Here is a 25,939-nt window from a genome sequence, read left to right on the forward strand (position 1 = left end):
TGGGAGGTTAGCATGTATTTGTCTTGTATAAGTGTAATTATCTTGTAGAAGGCATACGTATACGTATGGGCATGAGGAAAGTTATGAAGTAAATATTTGTAGGGACTTGAAAAATGATTCTGAAGGTATTTCTCAAGAGGAAAATATCTGGAGATATATCAGTGGAATATTTGGGCAGTATTTCTGGAAAGAACTTGAAGGGGATCACTAGGGAAATATCTGGGCAGTATTTCTGGAAAGAATTTGAGGGGGATCACTCAGAAAATATTTGTAGGATATTTTGAGGAGGATTTTGGAGATAATATAGACCACTATATTTTATTTGTTGATATCAACTCGCAAACAAACATTTTGAAATGAAACTTGAAATTCATTTTGAATTTAGGGTGAGTTTGAGAAAATTTCAGGATTTGAATTTTTGGGATGCTACATCACGTCAGGGACTGACTGCACCGTCGTCCCAGGTACGAGGGTGACGCCCAGCAAGCCTTTCGCGAGCGTGCTGGCGTCGTCCGTTTGCTCGGAATTGGTGTGTCGCGGGGAGACGACGCTCGTCTTCGTCTCAAACGCGAGGTCGATGCCCGACGCGCCCCCTGTTGGGGCGCCGACGCCGTTGACTTGCTCGACAGCCGACGGGGGGCCGCCTCCTGCTTGGCCTTGGTTGCCCCGCCTCCTCCTCCGTCGACGGGGGAGAGGGCGGGGTGAGCTTGAATGTTGTTCTTCCACCACGCGGGGAAGACGTCATCGATTCCACCGCTGGAAGGTGGGCTATCGGTCGCCGTTGTCGCTGTCGCACGGCGGAGGAAGGAGTATCATGTCGTAGCTGCCGTCGAGGGACACGAACTCAAGACTCCCGAAACGGAGCACCGTCCCGGGCTGGAAAGGTTGCTGGAGACTGCCCATCTGGAGCTTGACGGGAAGCTGTTCGTCAACACGCAGCAGGCCCCTACCTGGCGCGCCAACTGTCGGCGTTTCGAGACCGGGGGGTCCCTGGGCCGACGAGTGAAATGTCGCCGCGTGCCCCAGCCCAGATGGGTCGGCGCGAGGCCGAGCGCGAAGGGCGGAAGAAAGGCAGCTGGAGACGGGTGTGAGAGAGGTGGAAATCCCGCGGCCTTCGTGTTCGTCCCGCGCCCAGGTCGGGTGCGCTTGCAGTAGGGGGTTACAAACGTCCACGCGGGAGGGGGAGCGAGCGGCCTCACGCGAGCGCCTGTCCTGTCCTCGTCCCCGCGCGGCCAACCCTCTGTAAGAGGGCCCTGGTCCTTCCTTTTATAGGCGTAAGGAGAGGATCCAGGTGTACAATGGGGGGTGTAGCAGAGTGCTACGTGTCTAGCGGAGGAGAGCTAGCGCCCTAAGTACATGCCGTCGTGGCAGCCGGAGAGGTTTTGGCACCCGGTTCGTGTGGTGTCGTGGCCATCGGAGGAGCGCTGGAGCCTGGCGGAAGGACAGCTGTCGGGGCTGTCGAGTCCTTGCTGACGTCTTCTTGCTTCCGTAAGGGGGCTAAGAGCCGCCGTCGTCACAGAGCGTGCGGGGCGCCATCATTGCCTATCTGGCGGAGCGAGCCAGATGGGACGCCGGTCTTGTTCCCCGTAGCCTGAGTCAGCTTGGGGTAGGGTAATGATGGCGCCTCCTGTCGATGTGGTCGGTCCGCGCCCTAGGTTGGGCGATGTGGAGGCTCCTCCGAGGTCGAGGTCGAGTCTGTCTTCCGTGGCCGTGGTCGAGTCCGAGCCCCTGGGTCGGGCGTGGCGGAGACCGTCGGCTGAGGCCAGGGCTGAGTCCGAGCCCTGGGGTCGGGCGAAGCGGAGTTTGTCGTCTTCTGGGGCTGAGCCCAAGTCCGAGCCCTGGGTCGGGCGGAGCGGAGTTTGTCGTCTTCTGGGTCTGAGCCCAAGTCCGAGCCCTGGGTCGGGCGGAGCGGAGTTTGTCGTCTTCTGGGGCTGAGCCCAAGTCCGAGCCCTGGGTCGGGCGGAGCGGAGTTCGCCGTCTTCCGGGGCTGAGCCCGAGTCCGAGCCCTGGGTCGGGCGAAGCGGAGTTCGCCGTCTTCCGGGGCTGAGCCCGAGTCCGAGCCCTGGGTCGGGCGGAGCGGAGTTCGTCGTCTTCCGGGGCTGAGCCCAAGTCCGAGCCCTAGGTCGGGCGGAGCGGAGTTCGTCGTCTTCCGGGGCTGAGCCCGAGTCCGAGCCCTGGGTCGGGCGAAGCGGAGCTTCCTATGGTGCCTGAGGTCGGGCCTGACTGCTTGTAAGCCTCACTCTGTCGAGTGGCACAGCAGTCGGAGCGGCACAGGCGGCGCTGTCCTTCTGTCAGGCCGGTCAGTGGAGCGGCGAAGTGACTGCGGTCACTTCGGCTCTGTCGACTGGAGGACGCGTGTCAGGATAAAGGTGTTAGGCCACCTTTGCATTAAATGCTCCTGCGATCTGGTCGGTTGGCGCGACGATTTGGTCAGGGTTGCTTCTTGGCGAAGACAGGGCCTCGGGCGAGCCGTAAGTATGTTCGTCGCTGGAGGGGGGCCTCGGGCGAGACGGAGATCCTCCGGGGTCGTCTGCCCTTGTCCGAGGCTAGGCTCGGGCGAGGCGTGATCGAGTCCCTCGAATGGACCGATCCCTGACTAAATCGCACCCATCAGGCATTTGCAACTTTATGCTGATGGGGGTTACCAGCTGATAATTAGGAGACTTGAGGGTACCCCTAATTATGGTCCCCGACAAGCTCCTAACTGTTCTTCGTTGGAAACTATTTTTTTGGCATCAATTAGGAGGGCTACTGCTGGAGATGGTTTGGAAACTCTCCTAAACAGGCTCTAAACATCAAAAGAGAATTTCAGTTTTTTTGGGTTCTTATATGAAAACTCCTGTTTGGCGATATTGTTGTTGTTGTTCTATGTTCTAACTTTTGAATTGAGAATTTAGAGCGTGTGTACCTTGTTAAGTTTTGATTGTGTCGTGATAGCCACAACATAGACCGCAATGTAAGATTATTGTATATAGTTTGCTATTGGCTATTTACTATTAAGTTTTGACAAACATTTTCCATAAGAAATATGTGACCATATATACTCATTATAGTAACAAGATAAACTAAATTTCAAAAATTCCAAAGATCAGGGTATACCTGTAGAGGCACCAATGCTCAAGCTATCGTTGACTCTATTCATATGAGTTGACATCGTGTGTCACTTGAAGTCATAGACCATAATTGATACAGGTAAATATTCGAAATACGGTTCCTCAAACGTCACCAAAGTTGAGATATTCAACTATCAATCATAAAAACGCTCTCTAAAACCTGATCACCCACACGTAAGTGTCTCCAACGATAGATGGTTTTAGAGGCATGATGTATTGAGTCTTTGCACGTAGAGGGTTGGGATGAGAATGCGTTGTATGTATCAACTCAATTGAACAGTGGGGTGTTCCTGTTCTCATCGACATGTCATATGTGACTACTCGTGTGCAGTAAGTAAAATATAATGGCAATAGTTTTGGAATGATAGAAGGATGAAGTAATTGTTGTAATTAGGGCTGAAAACGAGCTGAGCTGAGCTCGACAGGTGATCGAGTTTGGCTTGGCTTGACTCGTCCATTCCACGAGCTCAAGGCTGAGGCTCGCGAGCCACACCTTAGTAAAATATAATTACATTATATATTAAATTAATAGTATTTAGATATGAAGTATAGAATCATTATTTAATATTATGGCAATATAAAATTTGAATTGTCTACATCATTAAAAACTAAAAAATAAACTGATAATCCATTATAACTCTGTAGATTGATTAATTCAATATAGTTGACGCAGCTTGCGAGCTGGAATAAGCCGATTTGGCTCAACTCGCTTCACCAACAAGCCTAGAATAGGTTTAGCTTGGCTCGCCCGAGGCTAACGAGTTCCTTCGAGCCGAGTCGAGCTGCTCCAAGTTCGAGCCAGCTCACGAGACTCATCTTATTTTCCGACCTATGTACACTTATTACTCTATCCATTACACCTGCATCATTTTCACTTGTTTTCTTTTTTATTAACTGATCTAGTTGGCTCTGAAGCCTGCGGATGGTCCTAAAGGTCTCAAAGAGAACCCAACAATTCTAGAGGGCCCAATGCTCTTAAAGGCCCCCTATACTCCTGGACATATTTAATACGTTCATGATATTTATTTATTTAATTAATCTATCGGATCATATACTTTTTTCTGAGCATAATGCATGATGGTGGTGGCCTGGCCTGGCCACCATCAGTATCCTATTCGTCGTATCAAAGCAGCAACTGAAAAATGTGCATCCGGGAAGCACACAGATCCAGCCTGATCGTGATTAACTACTTGAGCGGATGACTATATATATATATATATTTAATCATGATGAACCTCCATCTTGCCGAAATCTTTGAGATGGAACCAAATGACAGCTATTCAGCTCTCTTGCCGCCCAGTTTTCACGACAAAAGGCACGGAGCGCGTGATGGCAGAATGGAAACTTAAGCATATCATATCTCTTGAGATATTATACTCCTATGTATATGTATAAAGGATATAAATATATACTACTCCTATGTATATGATATTCACTTTTTTTAGTGGACGCCAATGATTAGTAGGTCTCCTTGGGAAGAATTTACCATGACATATATTGCCATTGGCATGGACCCCTCCCCCCCGTTTCAAAGATTCCATGGGCAGGATGACAAAAAGAAAAACCATGCAAGTATGAACCCACTCACTCGCCAGTCTTGGGTCATCATGCATGATCTTCCACGTGTGTGTTTGGTTTGGTCCAGAGTATGCGCATGATCAAACATGCGTGAGCATAGGGGCACACCACAACTACCCCTCCCCACCATTCAGTTTTAATCCGGCTACGGCTTCTACAGTATTTTATCCATATAAATTGTAGCAGACAGCCAGCCAGCCGAACAAAGATCAACAGATGAAGGGTCCAAAATCCCATTCATAAAGGAATACATATACACATGTACTTCAGTCCAGGCTTGCTTGCATCATCACATACAAAAAAACAAAGTCTAGTTTGAAGAATACACACATACAAAACAATACAATCACCATCTTTCAGCTAGTGCTGGTGGTTGTGGTTGTAAGATGGCTGTCCCTTTAGACTAGTTTTGGGCGCATCTGCTGTGCAGAGGCAGAAGGTTCACATAGAAAGGAACGTTTTTTCTTCACCTATTTCACAGCCGGTGAATAACATGGAAGTTATTTCTATCTACGAATGTAAAGCTGAAAATTCCCAGTGTACCATTTGTCCTGCAACCTCTTCTTCCTAGCTGGTTTGAAATCTGAATAACTCCGTTTTGGTCAACTTCATGATGCCTTAACCATGTATACCAAGTGGCTCACACCATGTTGCAGCGTATGAGATTTTTTGCGGTCTCACACCAGAATTAATTTCTGTTTAGGGCTCCTTTGGTTCATAGGATTTTCAAAGGAAAAATGTAGGAACCATGAATCCTTTGGAATTAGCACTGTAGAGCCGTTTGGTTCGTAGGAAACAACCTGACGAAAATCTTTGGAAATTTTCCTATCCTCCAACTTCTATAGGAAAACCATAGGAAAGAAACAATCCACCCTGACCTCTTTTTTTTCTGCAGCTCGCATAGGATCGAGGCAAACAGCTGGTTATTTAGTCCGTGCTGAGCAAGCAACAACAATAAAAAATAGCACTTTGTAAATCAATACATACGTAAGCTATGATGAGTTACATTAACTACATAGTATACTCTAAGCATTCCTATGTTTGTCCTGTGTCATCCAAACGTCTCTTTAGGGATTTTTCCTTTGGTTTTGAATCCTCTGTTTTTCATATCAATTCCTTTCCTATTCCTATGTTTTTCCTATTCCTATGATTTTGGATTCCTGTGTTCCAAAGGAGCCCTTAGCGGAAACTACATGTACAGCGACCGCTTCAAGTGAGCTGATGGCGTTACAGTTGCAACTAGCAAGTAGCAACTGCCAGGACAGATGCATCAGTACAGGATGAGAGAATCACACTCAAGTCTTCCCAAGGCATAAATGCTTGCACCCAGATTTCCTACGAACATCAGCGTTGCCAGTTTGCCACTGATGACTGTTCTCTTCTTCCATCCCGAGGGATACTGCTATACATGCCAGACAGACCCGGAGCAACGATCTGTCAGACGAAAAGGAGATGTGGAGAGCGGAAAGAGACGGCGTCCATCTTCTTTTTTTTGTTCTTGTAATCTCCAACCAAGGACTCAAACACGTCAAGCAAGTAAACGGAGGGCCTAACCATAAAATGGCTTTGCCTTTATTCCAAAGTCCAATACAAGTCTTCCTTGGGGAATTAGCTCATTGAAGAGAGAGAGAGAGAGAGAGAGAGAGGGGAGACCCATTACCAATGCCAAGAACAAGAAACCAGAGAGGACAGCCGCGAATACAATCCGAATCCCCTCCAAAAACCCACCATACCGTCTCCCCCATCTGCAAGAACAAGATCAGGAGAGCATCCTAGGGGGAAGAAACAGGAGGGGGAAAAAGAAGCCCAGAAAGACCAACTGACCAAACAAAAAGGTGGCATCTTTGTGTCACCGAGGCACCGCCGATCACAGACCAAAGCCCGCTCCTCTGGTCCATCCCAAGCGTACAGCAGCCGAGATTTCTTCGATCTGCGCTTGCGTTTTTTTTTCTTGTAAAGATTTTAGTTTTCCCCCCTTCAACTGTTGCTAGCCTTGAGTCGCTGAGAAGTTTCGAGAAGGGTGGTGTGAGTGTCGGATAGCTCAAGATGGATCCGGCGTTGCTGGACGACGTCATACGCCGGCTTCTGGAGGTGAAGAATCTCAAGCCTGGGAAGAACGCGCAGCTGTCAGAGTCGGAGATTAAGCAGCTCTGCGCTGCCGCCAAGGAGATCTTCCTGCAGCAGCCCAACCTGCTGGAGCTCGAGGCCCCCATCAAAATCTGCGGTATTCCCCCCCTTTCCCGTGGCTCCTGAGCAATTTCTTCATGTCTAGGATCCAAGATGACATCTTGGGGACTGCTTTGGTTGGTCAACGGGGTATGGCGCTGTTTGGTCTTGCGCCTTTTTGGGGGAGGTCTTGCTGATGTCTTCAACCCGATCTTGTGATTAAAAGTATCCATTCCCAGTCATCCTTTTGACTGTCGTCATGACTTCAAGAATCGATTGAGGATTGGAATATAGGTGTGCATACATATGTTAGTAGCTGTTTCCGTTTGCAGTGGTTATGCTACTTGGAATAGAAACTCTCTGATTCTGTCTGCTGAAACAAAAGATGCTAGCTTTTACCATCGATCTGATGACCCTACTATAGATTTTGCACCTACCCTCAACTAGTGATGCTAACTGTTGAGGTATCCATGCTTTGGGTTACTGGTAAATCATTGCTGCACTTATACGGTGAAATGGCAATGTCAAATTCACATTTTAGATGGTGCACGAATACAGCACATCTTCAATCTTTCAGAGGGCTCCTGCTATTTGTTAGAAGGATGATACTGATTTACGACATGGTTGTGGTCAGGATATTTTGTGAAAATGTTAAACTGAACAACATAGATGCCCATGAGCATGCATCCTATTAGAAATGAAAGCAGACTACTTAGATGACAGTTCACTAAGGGTACTACATAAACTGGATGTATCTTCACTGTCCTGAACAGAAGTCTTGAATATTTAGTTGTCCGTATGTATTGCCGACAAAAATGCACGCAAGGGCCTTTTGTTGAGTAGCAGTGTAGCACTCCCCACGTTCTGGGTTCGACAAGTTGGGGTTAAGAAATCCCTTCATCTCTCCCATGCCACGAGATCTAAGTTCTGTCTCCGGTCGTGGTCGTTTTCACATGAGCTATGGTGCCGCTGTGTATGGGTGGGGGTGGGGTAGATGTTGAGTTTTTTATAACCCTTGACAGTGTTACATTGCTGAGAAAGCATATCTACTTTATCCCACTTATAGGTTTTCATGCTGTGGCATAAATTGTATGTGGCGAACTCTGGCTCCACTGCTGTGCAGATCTTAGGTCATACAAACAATGATAATACTTCCTTTCATGTTAGAGAAAAGTAAATCCTTCAGTTAATAAATTGTCAAAAATAAAAAGAATCTCAACACTATGAGTACCTGTAATATGTGTGGTGATTTTGGTTAATCTGAGTATGAGTTACCCTGAAATGCCTTTAGTGGAGCTTCCTGACAAATATTGATCTCACATATTTTTTTTTCTGATCAGGTGATGTCCATGGCCAGTACTCTGATCTCCTGAGGCTATTTGATTATGGTGGCTATCCGCCTCAGGCCAACTACCTTTTCTTGGGTGATTATGTGGATCGTGGAAAGCAAAGCCTAGAAACAATATGTCTTCTTTTGGCTTACAAGGTCAAGTACCCGGAGAACTTCTTTCTTCTAAGGGGCAACCATGAATGCGCATCAGTAAATCGCATCTATGGTTTTTATGACGAGTGCAAACGCAGATTCAGTGTAAAGCTGTGGAAAACATTCACAGACTGTTTTAACTGCTTGCCAGTGTCAGCATTGATAGATGAAAAGATTCTCTGTATGCATGGTGGTCTATCTCCGGAGTTGAACAAGCTTGAGCAAATACTCAACCTGAATCGCCCCACAGACGTGCCTGATACTGGATTGCTCTGTGATCTTCTTTGGTCTGATCCTTCCAATGAAGCAACAGGCTGGGCCATCAATGATCGTGGTGTTTCATTCACATTTGGTCCTGATAAAGTTTCTGAATTTCTTGAGAAGCATGATTTGGACCTTATCTGCCGAGCACATCAGGTTGTTGTGTTCTTAAAGATGTGACCTACTTATTACCTTATAAACTACAAAGTGTATCAATAGTTTACTTATGCTTTTGCATTGTTGAAATTCAGGTTGTCGAAGATGGATACGAGTTTTTCGCTAGCCGTCAACTCGTAACAATATTTTCAGCCCCTAACTACTGTGGAGAATTCGACAACGCTGGTGCCATGATGAGTGTAGATGATACATTGATGTGCTCGTTCCAAATATTGAAGCCTGCAAGGAAGATGATGGGTGGTTCAACTAATAACAAATCTGGCTTCAAGGTATGCATGATTAACATGGAAGCAGTTTATATCAGTCGGATAAAACACGATATGTTGCCCTACAAAATTGTTTGGTCCCTACCCTCTGGATACAAGTAGCCTTCTTAATTTTCAAAAGAATTATAAATTGATCGTGTGGTGTGCTAGTGTTACTATTTGCTTCAAAATGATGTAGCCATTTAATACATGAATGCATGATTATCCAAAAGCATTTCTCAGTCTGAGTGCCAAACCTTTCACCAGAACTCCCAACACCTGACAGGTCTTCTTTCTATCATTGTACGCAATCACACCAAAATCTCAGTTTTGGTGTGAATGTGAGAAAGTTCTCGTACTAGACTTGAATTCTTAGTAGCACTTCCAAGTTGATTTGAATTACAGTTTAACACAGTATCATACTTAAATTGGGAAATTGGAACTCAGTTTCATTTGTTGACTCTTTGTTTTGCAGTCATTCAGGGGATGGTGACAACGGCCTGATGGTGGGCACGCTGCGTTCGACAGGGGGTACATCTTACAGCGGCTGCAACTAACAGGCATATGCATTTTCGCGGAAACCTGCTTGGGCCTTGGAAGGGCAAAGCAGATGTAGAACTGTGCATCTTCCATGTTGGATTAACACTTGATGTAATGTATTGTTATCGGTTTTTACTGTGCGGATCTCCTTATGATATGGGAGGATGTGAATGAGTACTGCCCTCCCCTTTGCGTCCTAAGATTCGGAAAGAATCCATTCGCCAATAAAAATAGCCAGACTATTCTCCTTTTCCAGTGGTTGAGCTCTCCGTGATTTTTGGTTTGAGCTCCTGGCAGGAACATGCAAGGTCATTCACGGACCAGCACGTACGCTTGCCTAGGAAAATCAATGGCGTAGCATTAGCAATATGGTGGTCGTCGTCGTGCGTGCCTTGGCCGTCCACGGCAGCTGCAGCATCCGATTCCTTGGCCGTCGTCGTGCGTGCCGTCTACGACATGCACATGCCGCACCAGGAGACCTGATTCCATGGATAGGTGGTTGCAGTTTTCTCCTTGTTGGATCACCCCAGCAAAAATTCAGACACATCCACATCAACAGCAAGAAATAACAAGCCGCTGCAATTTTGTGGTAAGAAGTCGGCAGAATCGATCCATGCGTAGACGCAGCATCGACCAATTTCTACCAACTCCTGGATTTCTTCCATTCACAGTTAAAAAGTCGGCTCAACAAGCCGTGCCAATTTTGTGGTAAAATAATCACAGCCTGATCAAATTGCATCTGAATCTCTATATGCACTACTCCTGTGTACATCGTCGATAAGAACAAGAGAGGGGGAGGGAGAACCAAGTTTAATCTGTCTAAAGCCTAAGCTCCTCCAAAATTAACAATGAATCAACTGGAGCCCAAGGCAATCTGCTCAGTGGGTTCTATACTGCTATCTGTCAGCATCTTCAAGAGTCAATCGGCAAGTCGCCTTGGGCAATGGCGCTAGCAGCAGCGGGAACCATCCATCCATGATCCATCATCACCTGGGGGCTATGGAGATGGAGATGTCGGTGGGGACATTGAACTTGGCGGCCCACTCCTGCGCCTCCAGGAAGAGCTTGGACACCTTGGCGGCCACCAACGACATGTCCGGCCGCGCCAGGGGGTCCTTGCTGACGCAGCGCAGCGCCAGCGCGGTGAGCGACTCCGCCGCTTCGACGGGGAACGAGTCCCTGAGCCTCCGGTCCACCCAACGCCGCATCCCCTCCCCGCCGCCCTCCGCGACGGCGGCCGCCGCGGTGTCGATCAGCGACGTCCTCTCGTACTCGCCCGTGCCCCGGTTTACTATCTCGTACCGCACCGGCTCCTGCCCGGACACCAGCTCCAGCAGCACGACGCCGAGCGCGAACACGTCGGAGCGGCGCGACGGCGGGCCACCAGCCACGAGTTCCGGCGCCATGTACCCGCGCGTGCCCTCGATCCGCCTCCCCCGGCTGCTGGTGCGGCGGTGGCTGCCGGAGCCGGAGCCCTTGGACCCTCCGTCGTCATCCTTGTGCTCGACCGGGAGCTCGCCGGCAAGGTCGGCCGCGCCGAAATGCGCGATCTTGGCGCGGGGGAGGGGCCCGTCGCCGCAGACGAGGACGGAGGACGCGGAGAGGCGGTTGTGCACGGTGTCAGCCTGGAGGTGGACGTAGTAGAGCGCGTCGCAGACGTCGGCGGCGAGCTGGAGGCGCGAGTGCCAGGTCGCGAGCGGGGTGAAGGACGGGTTCTTGGGGTTCCGGAGGAGCACGGACAGCGGGGACGCGTCCGGGACGAGCTCGTAGGCGAGGAACAGCGTGGTGCGGTCGGGCGACGCGGCGGCGCCGAGGAGGCGCGCGATGGCGGCGTGGTGGCAGTGGCCCAGCACGGCGAGGCGCGCGGCCACGTCCCTGGCGTCGCGGCGGAGCGGGCGGCGGAAGACGGCGGCGGGGTGCCCGCGCAGCGCGCAGCGGAAGGAGTTGGACGAGGAGGAGGGCGCGGCGGGGGCGAGGCGGTGCGCGGAGGAGAAGTTGGCGGTGGCGGCGGCGAGGTCCTGGAAGGTGAAGAGGAGCGGCAGCTCCGGGAGGGAGTCGCGGAGCGCGGCGAGCGACGCCGCGGAGGAGGACACCGTGGTGGAGGAGGAGGTGGAGTAGGACGACGCCGCGGGGAAGGAGGTGGTCGCGGTCGTGCGCGGCGACCGGCGGTGCCGCGGCGTGGATGCCGCAGCGGCCGCCGCCATGGAGGGGGAAGGGGAGGAGGTGGCGATGGCGCTCTTGGATTTGCACATCCGATTCGGCTTGGGGCCGACCATGGGAGGCGGCCGATCGGGGCAACCACCGTCCACCGGCCCCCACCTCTTGTACTAGTCGTGTCGCGGTCGCCTCGTGATTGGAGTGCCGGGCCTGCTAGGCGATGCAGGGAAGGGAAGGCAGCTTGGTCCTCTTTTTTCGCCGGCTGGGTGTCCTTCTCCTCGATGATGATCATATGCTATGTCAGTTATATCACTTACAATTATATATTTGATCTGAGTAAAACTATTGCAAATTCAAATAAATATTTAGATGTCTAAAATTTATATCTAAGGTTAGTCGTAGACATGATGACATTTTGTGACGCACATAATGACATATTGTGACGCATTAGACGACACCAAACAGGCCTGTATGGTCGAGCTCGATCATGAGATCGACGTGACTTTTCCGTCCAATGGTATCATATCACAATTCACAAATGTTAAAAGTTGAACTCATTTTCCCCCAACTGTCCATGCCAAGACCAAGCGATCAGCGAAACAAAATTTTGAACTTTATATAGGTAGGTTGACCGAGCGATGCACGCTATCGAAGTTACACATTATTATGATGCATGTCTGCTAAGCTGATTCAGATACTGTACGCTGTTACGATAAACTATCTCATCTGATGGATGGTCAATTAATACTTAAGGAGAATCATTGCAGCCGTAGCTAGCTAACTCATGCACATATGTGTTGGAGTTAGGAGTAGTAATGGATCGTGATTCGAATGATACTTCACAATTTGTTAGGATCATAAATTAAGTGGGTGTTTGGTTTCTAGGGACTAATTTTTAGTCACTCAATTTTATTCCATTTTAGTCCCTAAATTACTAAATATAGAAACTAAAACTCTATTTTAATTTCCCTATTTAACAATTTATGAACTAAAATGGAATAAAGTGGAGGGACTAATGTTTAGTCCCTATAAACCAAACACCCCCTAACTTTAGTTAAAAAGGTATCTCGTTTTTTATTGGTCTCCATGTAGTCTGTCATCCGACCGTGGATAAGCTATAGGCCCCGTTTGATTTGAGACACTAAAGATTAGTCCCTTCATTTTAGTCTCATTTAGTCTCTAAATTGTTAGGCGGTGGGACTAAAAGAAGGATGTTTTAGTCTCTATTCTCTCAAGGGTTTACTAAAAGTGACTAAATCATATTAAATTTACTTTTTGCTCCTCATTTATTTCAGTTACACTGATTGCGGGAGGATACTAAGGGGTATTTTAATCTTCTTATGATTTATTTAATACGCTCCGAATATTTTTAGTCTCTACATCTAAATATGATAGGGACTGAACTTTAGTCCTATAAATAAATTTTAGTTACTGGACTAAAGAAATCAAACATGCCCATAATAAGCTGAGGTCGAACCTCTTGTGACGAGACGATAAAAGATGGCATAAAACTAGAGAGTTGACTTTCACCAGTGTATGTATATGAAGTAAATGCTCAAAACTAGTTATTTTAAGGCACACATACGGCTAGTTTGATGGTGATGGTAATAAACAAAGAAACGATGCGGAAAGGAAGCCCAGAAAACTGTATTGTATTGTATGGTTAGACTTGAGCAAGACGACGACGTGAGTGTATGTGTATATACCACGCGGTAATCTGAAAGATCGGAACGGCGGCCGTCTCTGGACAGACTGCCTGCCTACGCACAATGAAGTGGCACAAATATCGTCGGACAAAAAGGTGTGTCATATACGAATAGCAGAGTATATATACACATAATAAATACGATGGAATTTCAGTTAAAATTTGCACCTCCTAAATACAGGGCATGTTTGCAAGCAGAGGGCAGACAGACGAAGCGCGCGCTTCTTCCTCTTGTACATCCTTCGCGCGCCGCGCCGGCAGCAGACACCTGGGAGAAAAGTCCTCGCCGTCGCACGGACAGGGGCGGCGGCGGTTGGTGATTTGGATTTCGAATGGGCGAGCCGCGGGCCTGGGCTGCTGGCACGGACGGCCCAGAAGAAACCAAATCGGGCTGCGGAATGGCACCGCTTGGGCCGTCGCCCAGACTCGGTCGGTGGTCGTGGGCTCGCGCGCCGACCTCTCTCCGTCTCTGTCCCTGTCCAGTCCAGCTGGTTTGCCTTCGTTTGGGCGAGTCAAAGTCAAAGTCTTCCGCGGGCCCACCACGCACCACCATCTGGGCGGAGGTGTTGGTCATCATCACTCATCAGTCTTGAAATTTGGCCGGTGGGCCGATTTCTTTTTCTTTTTATTATTAAAAGGCAAACAACAAATGTTAATTATTAGTTGGATTATATAATCTAAATATCTAAATTATGATAATCTATAGGCAGGTTACTAGGTATTTATATAATATATAAGATGAATTATATAATATTGGAAGGAAAAATGTATCTAATACATCTTGTATACTTCTTCCTTTTTGTACATATACTTGGGCAAAGCTAGAGGAATCTGAGCTAGTGCTACCACCCTGAAATGACTTGATATTCGAATAGGAGGGAGTACAAGTAAGGTGTGTTTTAAAGTACACGATGGAGCTCGTCCTGAACGCGCGTGTCACGCCACGATAAACTTTTGATTAATTGGATTAAGTTTCAAAACAAGAATGAAATATCGAGCTAAGCGCTAGATTGCATCGATCGATTGTGACAAGACAGCCGTCGTCATTTCGTGACTGGATATATATATTTAGTTTTCAAAGTCACTGCTAGATGTGTACAAATGTATGCTTTTCTCATTATAAGAGAAGTGAGTTTATTTACTTTAGCATTACTCAAGGGGGCTTCGCTGAAATGGCATTATTAAACTTGGCTCAAACGCTAAAACGTCATTTCATCGTTTAATAAGTTGAAAAAAGGATCGTTTTGCTTTGATTTTCCCTAACTGTTCATCTTATACCATAGCCCAGCCTCCAACACTTGCTTAGTATGCATTAATGCATATCATCTTTGACTGGTCTTCAGGAGGTCAACCTCCCGAACAACATAACATTTGTCGCGAGCCGCCTCCTTGATGCGATGTGCAACTTGCCGTCCTTGTGCTGAGACGTGTCGTGGCCCAGCTCCCGTGCCAAGATCACGCTCGTCGTCTTCTCCCGCCGTGGCCGCCTCTACGAGTACACAGGGAGGAGGGCGAGGTGGTGGTTTGTCGCCGCCGCGGAGAAGCACGAGCCGCTACGACAGACGCGGTACCATCCATGCCGCGAAGAGGGAGCAAGAGAGAAGATTATTGTCGCCGATCTGGACATTAATCACTGTGATAAGAATCGATTGGGCGATGCTCTCTGAAAAAGCGCAGACGATTCGTGGTCTGGTCCACGATTTGGAGCAAGAGCTAGGGTTCTTGTCTGACGAGCCGGACGGTCCACACATGTGTAGGGGCGGTGGAGTTCGCCGATGGCGATTGGATCTTGCTCACGGGAGAGACCCTGTCGGCGAGGAGATATCTTAGGATGTGCCTTAGGATCGGTAGGTCACCTAAGACGTCTCTAAATAATATAGAGCCGGAGAGAGGTGAAGATTAGAGAGAAGTCTAAGTTACTGTTTGCTCCTAGACCAAAATATAAAGAACTAAATGTATATTAAATAGTTGATCGATTGTTGGGGGTTCAATCGGTCGTAGTCCTTCGTATATATAAAATGTAAAAAACTAGATGTATATTGATTCATCGATCGACAATTAGAGATGGATATTAGAACATTTCGTCCTTTCCCATACTCGTTAACCCATGCGTATGAAATACCTAGTATAAAAGCGTGAACTTGGGCTTCAATCATCCCACTCTTTTAACTATTTAACGAACTTTTTGGTGATAATGTCATAGAGTACTTAACAACTATTTGATGACCATGTAATAGAACACATTACATTACGTGGTATTTGTCGGCGTTTCGGACGCGAGGACCGTCAACCGACCAGTGAATTTGTTGTTGTGTGCCCCTGCCCAGATGGGTTGATGCAAGATGGAACACAAGCGGGGGAATGAGGCTTATATTATCTTGCATCGGGGTGCTCGTAGTAGGGTGTCGGCGTTTCGACCCCGGGGGGTCCCTGGACCGACGAGTAAATTGTCGTTACGTGTCCCAGCCCAGATGGGTCGGCGCGAGACGGGACACAAAGGTGGAGAACAGTAAGGGGAAACCGTGGCCTTCGTGTTGTCCTGCGCCCAGGGCGGATGGATGGGCTTGCAGTAGGGGGTTACAAGCGTTCGCGTGGGAGAGAGAGAGAGCGTGAGTCTTATGCGTCGGCCCGTTCTCCCGCGTGGCCAACCTTCTTGTACGAGAGCCCTGGACCTTCCTTTTATAGGCGTAAGGAGAGGGTCCAGGTGTACAATAGGGGGTGTAGCAGTGTGCTAACGTGTCTAGCAGAGAGGAGCTAGAGCCCTAAGTACATGCCGTCGTGGCAATTGGAGAGGTTTTGGCACCCTGTTCATGTGATGTCGTGGCCGTCGGAGGAGCGCTGGAACCCTGCGGAAGTACAGCTGTCGGATCCTTGCCGACGTCTCCTTGCTGACGTAAGGGGCTGGGAGCTGCCGTCGTCATGGAGCGTGCGGGGTGTCATCATTACTTGTTTACTGGGGCGAGCCAGATGGGACGCCGGTCTTGTTCCCCGTAGCCTGAGCTAGCTAGGGGCAGGGTAATGATGGCCCCCCTGGCGACGTGGCCGGTCCGGACCCGAGTCTGGGCGAGGTGGCGATTCCTTCGAGGTCGAGGTTGAGTCCGAGCCCTGGGGTCGGGCGAGGCGGAGTCCATCGTCTTCCGGAGCCGAGGCTGAGTCCGAGCCCTGGGGTCGGGCGAGGCGGAGTTCGTCGTCTTCCGGAGCCGAGGCTGAGTCCGAGCCCTGGGGTCGGGCGAGGCGGAGTTCGTCGTCTTCCAGAGCCGAGGCTGAGTCCGAGCCCTGGGGTCGGGCGAGGCGGAGTTCGTCGTCTTCCGGAGCCGAGGCTGAGTCTGAGCCCTGGGGTCGGGCGAGGCGGAGTTCGTCGTCTTCTAAGTCGTGGTTGAGTCTGAGCCCTGGGGTCGGGCGAGGCGAAGTCCATCTTCCGAGGCCGAGACGGGGGCCGAACCCTGGGGTCGGGCGAGGCGGAGCTTCCTATGTCGCTCGAGGCTGGACTTAGCCGATGTCGACCTCACTCTGGCGAGTGGCACGACAGTCGGAGCGAGGCAGGCGGCGCTGTTTTCTTGTCAGGTCGGTCAGTGGAGCGGCGAAGTGACTGCGGTCACTTCGGCTCTGTCGACTGAAGAGCGCGCGTCAGGATAAGGTGTCAGACGATCCTTGCATTAAATGCTCCTGCGATACGGTCGGTTGGCGTGGCGATCTGGCCAAGGTTGCTTCTCTGCGAAGACTGAGCCTCGGGCGAGCCGAAGGTGTGTCCGTTGCTTGAGGGGGCCCTCGGGCGAGACGTGAATCCTCCGGGGTCGGCTGCCTTTGCCCGAGGCTGGGCTTGGGCGAGGCGAGATCGTGTCCCTTGAGTGGACTGAGCCTTGACCTTAATCGCGCCCATCAGGCCTTTGCAGCTTTGTGCTGATGGGGGTTACCAGCTGAAATTAGGAGTCTTGGGGGTACCCCTAATTATGGTCCCCGACAGTAGCCCCCGAGCCTCGAAGGGAGTGTTGATACTCGCTTGGAGGCTTTTGTCGCACTTTTTTGCAAGGGGACCGGCCTTTCTCGGTTGCGTTTCGTTCCGGTGGGTGCGCGCGAGCGCACCCGCCGGGTGTAGCCCCCGAGGCCTCGGAGGAGTGGTTTGACTCCTTCGAGGTCTTAGCGCGTTTCGTGATGCTTCGGCCGGTCTGGTTGTTCCCTCATGCGAACTGGCCGTAGCCCGGGTGCATAGTCGAGTCCCAAGTTCTCGGGCTGGTATGTTGACGCTGTCAACGGTTTGGCCGGGGCCAGGTTTGCGAGAGCAGCCCCCGAGCCTCCGCACAGAGTGAGAGGACGGTCAAGGATAGACTCGGCTTTTTTCATATGCCCCTGCGTCGCCTTTCCGCAAGGAGGAGGGGAAAAGCGCCATGTTGCCCTCGGAGGGCGCCGAACATGGTGTCTCCAGTGAGTTGCTAACGGGTAATCCGAGTGGACGTCCGTGCCCCATTCGTTAGGGGTCGGCTAGTGGCCCGGAGGCGCGCTCCAAAAGTACCTGCGGGTGATTCGCCGGACCCGGTCCCCTTTTGACGGGGTTCGAGGGCTCGATGCCTCCCTCTGGTGGGATTCCGTTACAAATCGTTCCCGTTGGTCTCAGAAATGTCCTAGGGTACCTCGGGAGCGTAGCCCGAGCCTTGGTTATGTATCGAACGTACCCAGGGTCATCCCTCGCTCTGCGTGCTCTGAGGCGGCTGTCGAACCCTTCGGGGGCCAGCCTACGAACCCCTGATCAGTAGTGGGCACGGAGCCTGAGTGGCCTGAGGCGGTCGTTGAACCCTTCCGAGGGGCCAACCTTCGAACCTCTGACCAGTAGTGGGTGCGGAGCCCGAGTGCTCTAAGGCGGCTGTTGAACCCTTCCGAGGGGCCAGCCTTCGAACCTCTGATCAGTAGGGGGGCTCGGGGCCCGCTTCCTTCACGGAGAAGGATCCCTTTCGGAGTATCCCCTTTCCCGGTCCCTGTAGCAAGAGAGAGAAAGAGGAAGTGGAAAAGGATACGAAATCGAATGACGTGGCACACCTTTTTTTGACGCGGTCATCATGGCGGAGGTGAAGCGTCGCCTGCTTTGCCTACCAAAGGTGCCGCCTGTCCTACCACAGAGTTAATGCGACGGGACGAGTGGTTCGCGGGGCAGCCGTTGTGCGTGCGCGAGCCGTTCGAGGAACGGAACACGGGCGCATCGTCTTCACGCCGTGGGAGAGGGTTCTCTCGCTGTCCCAGGAGGGGGCGTGAGCTTGCTGACGACTTGACTGCTGCTTCCGCCCGCCTGCCACCGCCATTACTGCCGGCCCATTTCTGGCCGTATCGACCGTCGCGCCTTCTCCCGCGGCTGACTGACCCGTGACCGATGTGCTCGGTTGGCACTGTCGGGTCATGCGCAGGGTCGCCTTGAGTCGCGGCACTGGTTCCGCAGTCGAGGAGGCGCGGTACTGGCGCGAGTGGCGGTGCAGTTTCTCGCACGTAGTAACCGGCGTGCCGGTTAGATGACGTGTGGGCCTGGGCCTCCATGCTGGACACGTCGAAGTCGAAAGGGTGCGCCCCCTTGGTGCGGTTGCATGCCGCCTGCATGGCGGTCCGCCCTTTCACCCGCTGGTCCGGGCGATAGTGGAGGAATGCTTGTAACCGCTGGGCTGTTGTGCGCTCCACGCGCGGTGGTTCGGCTTCTTCTGTCCTGGGCCAGCTTGCATGATGCGTGGGACCCAGCCCCCGTGTCGTAGGGGGAGGACCTTGGAGCGTGTTGGATAAGACTCAGTCCGTGCCGGTTGAGGACGCAAGTGGGGAGAGTCGCCTTTAAAAGGAGGGCGACCCCCTTGGATGGCAACCATGTCTTCGCACTCCCTTCATGCATCGCGCCCTTCCACCTTCCGAGCCCCCGGATGGGGAGCGCCCGCGGTTCTTCCGTCTTGCCGTCGTTGGAGGAACGCAACTTCACGGAAGTTGGTACCTTTCAGCCATCGTTCGGCTTCAAGGATTTTCATCAGGCAGCCCGACTGCATCCCCTCGCCGGTGGTCACCCAAGACGGTGACCACCAGTTTGATGGTGGGGAGAAGCAAGTCGGGCTGCGACCTCTGCCCCGCCCTCAGCTTCAAGGATCTTCATCATCCTGGCTGGGGCGGAGGGCGAGGCAAGCCGGAGCTCTACCTTCTGCCGCGAGAGCGGTTGTCGCGCCGCGCGCACCGGAGGACCGCCCAAGACGTCGCGCGCTGCTAGGGCGGCGTTCGTGTTCTTGGGCTGTCCTGCCTTTGCTCCGGTACGACGCCTCTGCGTGGAGGTCGGTGCTCGCCCGTCCGGGAGGATCCGAGTGGGGATCTGCCGGTGGGCAGATGGCTTCCGTCGTCGGCGCTGAGGTGGTGGCGGCTGAAGAAGTCCTCGTCGCCGACGGGATCACCGCCACCATCCGGGCTCCAGGCCTCCGGCTATTTGGCTTTGATAGCTTGTCCTCGCCCCTCGAGTGGGGACGTGGGCGAGGGGCTCGTTGCAGCAGCGTCCGCCCTAAGGCCATCACTGCTGCTGTTTGGCCACCTGGAGTGGAGGTCGTTGTCGCTGCTGCCGGAGCGGGCGGTGGTGAGCCACCTGGGGTTTTGTCGCCCCGCAGGCCCTCCAATGTGGGGGGTTGTTCGTACCTGTGGGGGTGGAACCGGAGTTCCGTTTGTAATGGCACCTTGAGTGCCAGTGCCTGTTCATTGTGGCTGTCGGGGCCTGAACATGTAGGTATTTTTGGGTGTAATACCGTGTTTTTTCCTTATTTTCGAGCACTGGAACTCGCCTGTCGGCTAGCCGAACCGCTTAACCAAATGTGAGTTGCCTCGTGCGAAGGTGACGAGTGAGGTATCCGTATCCCGAAGGCGTAGGAGTCCCTCGGCTCGGTCGGCCTTGCCGCCCGAGGCTTTTCTTGCTTAGTTAAAGGAACCCTCGGCCGCTCTGCGATGAGCCGGAGCCGGAGGCAGCGGTGTCAGCATGGATAGAGGCAGAGTTGGCTCGAAAAGAGACTTCGTCGGCCGGAGCCTGGCCGGGCCGTCCACTGGCGGGACCAACGCCGGAGTCGAGTTGCCGAGGCCACGAGCCGGGCTGGTGTCCTCGGGGGACAGTTGGCTGAGGCTTCGGGGCGGCCGGCCGAGTCGTCTGCTCGGGCCGGGTTCCTGGAGGAGACCCTGGCGGCGATGGCCCGGGCGTGGTGCTGACGTCGTCCTTCGGAGCGGAGATCCTCCGACCGTGTTGCCGTTCGAGGCTCGGTCGGACTTCGCCGAAGGTGGAGTTGACGCCGAGGGTGCTGCTGCTCCCCCTCCATCAACGTCTGAGCCTGCAGGATTGATTCGCCTGTAGTATGCATATGTTTTTTGCGCCCGCCGAGGCCCAAACATATTGTCGTCGCGTTGTAAAGCTGCGTTTCTTTTCCTCTTGTTTCGAGTATCAGGGCTTGCTCGTCGGTAGCAGAATCGTTTATCCGAGCTAGAGTTACTTCTCACGGAAGGTGATGAGTGAGGTATCCGTATCCCGGAGGCGTAGGAATCCCTCGGCTCGGTCGGCCTTGCCGCTTACGTGTACTCTTGCTCGTCCGCGAGATTCTATTATCGACGTAGCCGAGAAAACCCGAAAAACTGTTTCGACAGAAAGTCTTTTGAGCGTTAAGGCTTGTTCGGTCAGCATGATCGCTCATCCGAACGCGAGTTACTTCTCGCAGAAGGCGATGAGTGAGGTATCTGTATCCCGGAGGCGTAGGAGTCCCTCGGCTCGGTCGGCCTTGCCTGCTTACATGTACTCCGTCGTTTTCATGATCCCACTACCGAAGTAGTCGAAAAGCACGAAAGATATTCTGGCAGAAAGACTTTTTTCGAGGAAAATTTTGACGCGGAGGGGGTTCCCCCCTTCTAGCCCCCGAGGGAGGGTCGGGCTTTGCCGAGGCAAGGCTGACCCTTCCTTGATGGTTAGACTTCATATGTAAATGAGGTATATGAACGGCTTGAAAACATCTTAAGGGTAGAAGCGACGTAGCTGTCGGATGTTCCAAGCGTTGCTGTAGACCTCACCTTGACTGTTGGCCAGCTTGTACGTCCCGGGCTTCAAAACCTTGGCGATGACGAACGGCCCTTCCTAGGGAGGCGTGATCTTGTGCCGCCCTCGGGCGTCTTGTCGTAGTCGAAGCACCAAGTCGCCCACCTGGAGGTCTCGGGACCGAACCCCTCGGGCGTGGTAGCGTCGCAGGGACTGCTGATACCGCGCCGAGTGTAGTAAGGCCATGTCCCGAGCCTCTTCCAGCTGGTCTAGTGAGTCTTCTCGGTTGGTTCGGTTGCGTCGGTCGTCGTAGGCCCTCGCCCTTGGGGAACCGTATTCTAAGTCTGTGGGCAAGATGGCCTCGGCTCCATAGACTAGAAAGAACGGCGTGAAACCCGTGGCTCGACTTGGCGTCGTCCTCAGGCTCCAGACCACCAAGGGGAGTTCCTTCATCCATCGCCTGCCGAACTTGTGGAGGTCGTTGTAGATCCTCGGCTTGAGTCCTTGCAGAATCATGTCGTTGGCACGTTCTACTTGCCCATTCGTCATGGGGCGAGCCACGGCGGCCCAGTCCACCCGGATGTGGTGATCCTCACAGAAGTCCAGGAACTTTCTGCCGGTGAACTGGGTGCCATTGTCGGTGATGATGGAGTTCGGGACCCCAAAGCGATGGATGATGTTGGTGAAGAACGCCACCGCCTGTTTGGACCTAATGTTGTTTAGGGGTTGGACCTCGATCCACTTGGAGAATTTGTCGATGGCGACCAGCAGGTGTGTGTAGCCCCCGGGTGCCTTCTGCAAGGGACCGACGAGGTCCAGACCCCACCCAGCAAACGGCCAGGTGATGGGTATTGTTTGCAGAGCTTGAGCGGGTAGGTGCGTCTGCCTTGCGTAGAATTGACACCCTTGGCAGGTGCGGACAATTCTAGTGGCGTCGGCCACCGCGGTCGGCCAGTAGAAACCTTGTCAGAAAGCGTTTCCAACAAGGGCTCGAGGCGCTGTGTGATGACCGCAAGCACCCGAGTGTATTTCTTGTAAGAGCTCCTGGCCTTCGGCGATGGATATGCATCACTGGAGGATGCCGGAGGGGCTGCGGTGGTAGAGCTCCTTCCCGTCACCCAGCAAGACGAATGATTTGACGCGCCGCGCCAGTCGCCGAGCTTCGGCTCTATCGAGGGGTAGCTCTCCTCGGTGGAGATATTGCAGGTACGGGGTCTGCCAGTTTCGATCAGGCGTGACCCCATTCCGCTCTTCCTCGATGCGCAGAGCCTCACCCTCGGTAGCCGAGGGTGCCTCGAGCCGGGCCGAGGCCTTCTCGGGCTCGGGCGTGTCGTCGGTCTTGACTGAGGGTTGATGTAGGTCTCGGGAGAAGACGTCCGGGGGAACCGTTGTTCGCGCCGAAGCTATCTTCGCTAGCTTGTTCGCAGTCTCGTTGTACCGCCGGGCGACGTGGTTGACCTCGAGCCCGTAGAACTTGTCCTCCAGGCGCCGAACCTCGTCGCAGTAGGCTTCCATCTTCGGGTCGCGACAGTGGGAGTTCTTCATGACTTGGTCGATGACAAGCTGTGAGTCACCGCGAGCGTCGAGGCGTCGGACCCCAAGCTCGATGGCGATGCGCAACCCGTTGACCAGAGCCTCGTACTCAGCCACGTTGTTGGACGCCGGGAAATGGAAGCGCGACATGTAGCGGAGGTGCTTCCCGAGGGGCGAGATGAAGAGCAGGCCCGCGCTTGCCCCTGTTTTCATCAGCGACCCGTTGAAAAACATAGTCCAGAGTTCCGGCTGGATCGCAGCCGCCGGGAGTTGGGTGTCGACCCATTCAGCCACAAAGTCCGCCAAGACTTGGGACTTGATGGCCTTCCGAGGGGCGAACGAGATTGTCTCGCCCATGATTTCCACCGCCCACTTTGCAATCCTACCCGAGGCCTCTCGGTACTGGATGATCTCCCCCAGGGGGAAGGATGACACCACAGTCACCGGATGAGACTCGAAGTAGTGTCGCAACTTCCGCCGCGTCAGAATCACCGCGTATAGCATCTTCTGAATTTGTGGGTAGCGGATCTTGGTCTCAGACAGTACCTCACTGATGAAGTAGACCGGCCTCTGGACGGGCAATGCATGCCCTTCTTCTCGTCTCTCAACCACGATCGCGGCGCTGACCACCTGAGTGGTAGCGGCGACGTAGATCAAGAGGGCTTCTCCGGCAGCGGAGGGCACCAAGATGGGCGCGCTGGTAAGGAGCGCTTTTAGGTTCCTGAGGGCTTCCTCGGCCTTGGGGGTCCAAGTGAAGCGCTCGGTCTTTCTTAAGAGGCGGTATAGAGGTAGGCCTCTTTCGCCGAGGCGCGAGATGAAGCGGCTCAGAGCCGCAAGGCATCCCATGACCCTCTGTACGCATTTCAAGTCCTTGATGGGCCCCATGTTGGTGATGGCCGCGATTTTCTCCAGGTTGGCCTCGATGCCCCGCTCGGAGACGATGAACCCCAGGAGCATGCCTCGGGATTGAGTTTTATGCCTTTCACCTTGAGACACCGGAATGTCGTTTCAAGGTCGGAGAGGAGGTCAGAGGCTTTCCTCGTCTTGACTACGATGTCATCGACGTAAGCCTCGACTGTTTGACCAATGTGCTCTCCGAACACGTGGTTCATGCACCTTTGGTACGTCGCACTCGCATTCCTCAAACCAAATGGCATAGTAACGTAGCAGTACATGCCAAAGGGCGTGATGAAAGAAGTCGCGAGCTGGTCGGACTCTTTCATCTTGATTTGGTGATACCCTGAGTAGGCATCGAGGAAAGACAGGGTTTCGCACCCAGCAGTGGAATCCACGATTTGATCGATGCGAGGCAGAGGGTAGGGAACCTTCGGACATGCTTTGTTTAGACCAGTGTAGTCTACGCACATCCGCCATTTCTCTCCTTTCTTTCTCACAAGCACAGGGTTGGCAAGCCATTCGGGATGGAATACCTCTTTGATGAACCCTGCGGCCATCAGCTTGTGGATCTCCTCGCCTATGGCTCTGCGCTTTTCTTCGTCGAATCGGTGCAGAGGCTGCTTCACGGGTCGGGCTCCAGCTCGGATATCCAGCGAGTGCTCGGCGACATCCCTCGGTATGCCAGGCATGTCCGAGGGACTCCACGCAAAGACTTCGGCGTTCGCGCGGAGAAAGTCGACGAGCACTGCTTCCTATTTGGGGTCGAGCTCGGAGCCGATCAGTATCTGCTTGGAGGCGTCGTTGCTGGGGTCGAGAGGGACGGATTTGACCGTCTCAGCTGGCTCGAAGTTGCCAGCGTGGCGCTTCACGTCTGGCGCCTCCTTGGAGAAGCTCTCCAGGTCGGCGATGAGGGCCTCGGATTCGGCGAGGGCCTCGACGTACTCCACGCACTCCACGTCGCATTCGTACGCGTGTCGGTACGTGGGGCGATGGTGATGACCTCGTTGGGGCCAGGCATTTTGAGCTTGAGGTAGGTGTAGTTGGGGACAACCATGAACTTGGCGTAGCGTGGCCTCCCCAGTACTGCGTGGTAGGTTCCTCGGAACCCAACCACCTCGAACGTGAGGGTTTCCCTTCGGAAGTTGGAGGGAGTCCCGAAGCAGACGGGCAGATCGAGTTGTTCGAGGGGTTGGACGCGTTTCCCGGGGATGATCCCGTGAAAAGGCGCCGCGCCGGCCCGGATTGAGGACAGATCGATCTGCAGGAGCCCGAGGGTCTCGGCGTAGATGATGTTGAGGCTGCTGCCTCCGTCCATGAGGACCTTGGTGAGCCTGACGTTGCCGATGACGGGGTCGACAACGAGCGGATATTTCCCGGGGCTCGGCACGCGGTCGGGGTGGTCGCCCTGGTCGAAGGTGATGGGCTTGTCGGACCAGTCTAGGTAGACTGGCGCTGCCACCTTTAGCGAGCAGACCTCCCGACGCTCTTGCTTGCGGTGTCGAGCCGAGGCGTTCGCCACTGGCCCACCGTAGATCATGAAGCAGTCATGGACCTCGGGGAACTCCTCTGCCTTGTAATCCTCCTTCTTGTTGTTGTTGTGGGCCCTGCCACCTTCCGCCGGTGGCCCGGCCTTGTGAAAGTGGCGCCGAAGCATGACGCACTCCTCAAGGGTGTGCTTGACGGGCCCCTGATGATAGGGGCACGGCTCCTTGAGCATCTTATCGAAGAGATTGGCACCTCCAGGAGGTTTCCGAGGGTTCTTGTACTCAGCGGCAGTGACAAGGTCCGCGTCGGTGGCGTCGCGTTTCACTTGCGACTTCTTCTTGTTCTTCTTCTTGGTGCCGCACTGAGTGGATGCCTCGGGGACGTCTTCCGGCTGGCGGCCCTGGGGCTGCTTATCCTTTCGGAAGATGGCCTCAACCGCCTCCTGGCCAGAGGCGAACTTGGTGGCGATGTCCATCAGCTCGCTCGCCCTGGTGGGGGTCTTGCGACCCAGCTTGCTCACCAGGTCGCGGCAGGTGGTGCCGGCGAGGAACGCGCCGATGACGTCCGAGGCGGTGACGTTGGGTAGCTCAGTGC

General features: G+C 53.0%; 1 protein-coding gene across 1 annotated transcript; it reads left to right on the top strand.

Annotated features, from left to right (window-relative positions):
• The first annotated feature begins 6,339 nt into the window (after window positions 1-6,339).
• LOC542269 (ser/thr protein phosphatase 1) lies at window positions 6,340-9,810 on the top strand. Its single transcript, NM_001111871.1, is given in 4 exon segments — window positions 6,340-6,915; window positions 8,198-8,757; window positions 8,853-9,047; window positions 9,499-9,810. Coding segments are annotated over 4 exon segments (951 nt in total). The 5' UTR covers window positions 6,340-6,737; the 3' UTR covers window positions 9,517-9,810.
• Window positions 9,811-25,939: the final 16,129 nt, after the last annotated feature.

The sequence above is a fragment of the Zea mays genome, chromosome 4, assembly GCF_902167145.1.
Source record: "Zea mays cultivar B73 chromosome 4, Zm-B73-REFERENCE-NAM-5.0, whole genome shotgun sequence".
Taxonomy (NCBI): domain Eukaryota; kingdom Viridiplantae; phylum Streptophyta; class Magnoliopsida; order Poales; family Poaceae; genus Zea; species Zea mays.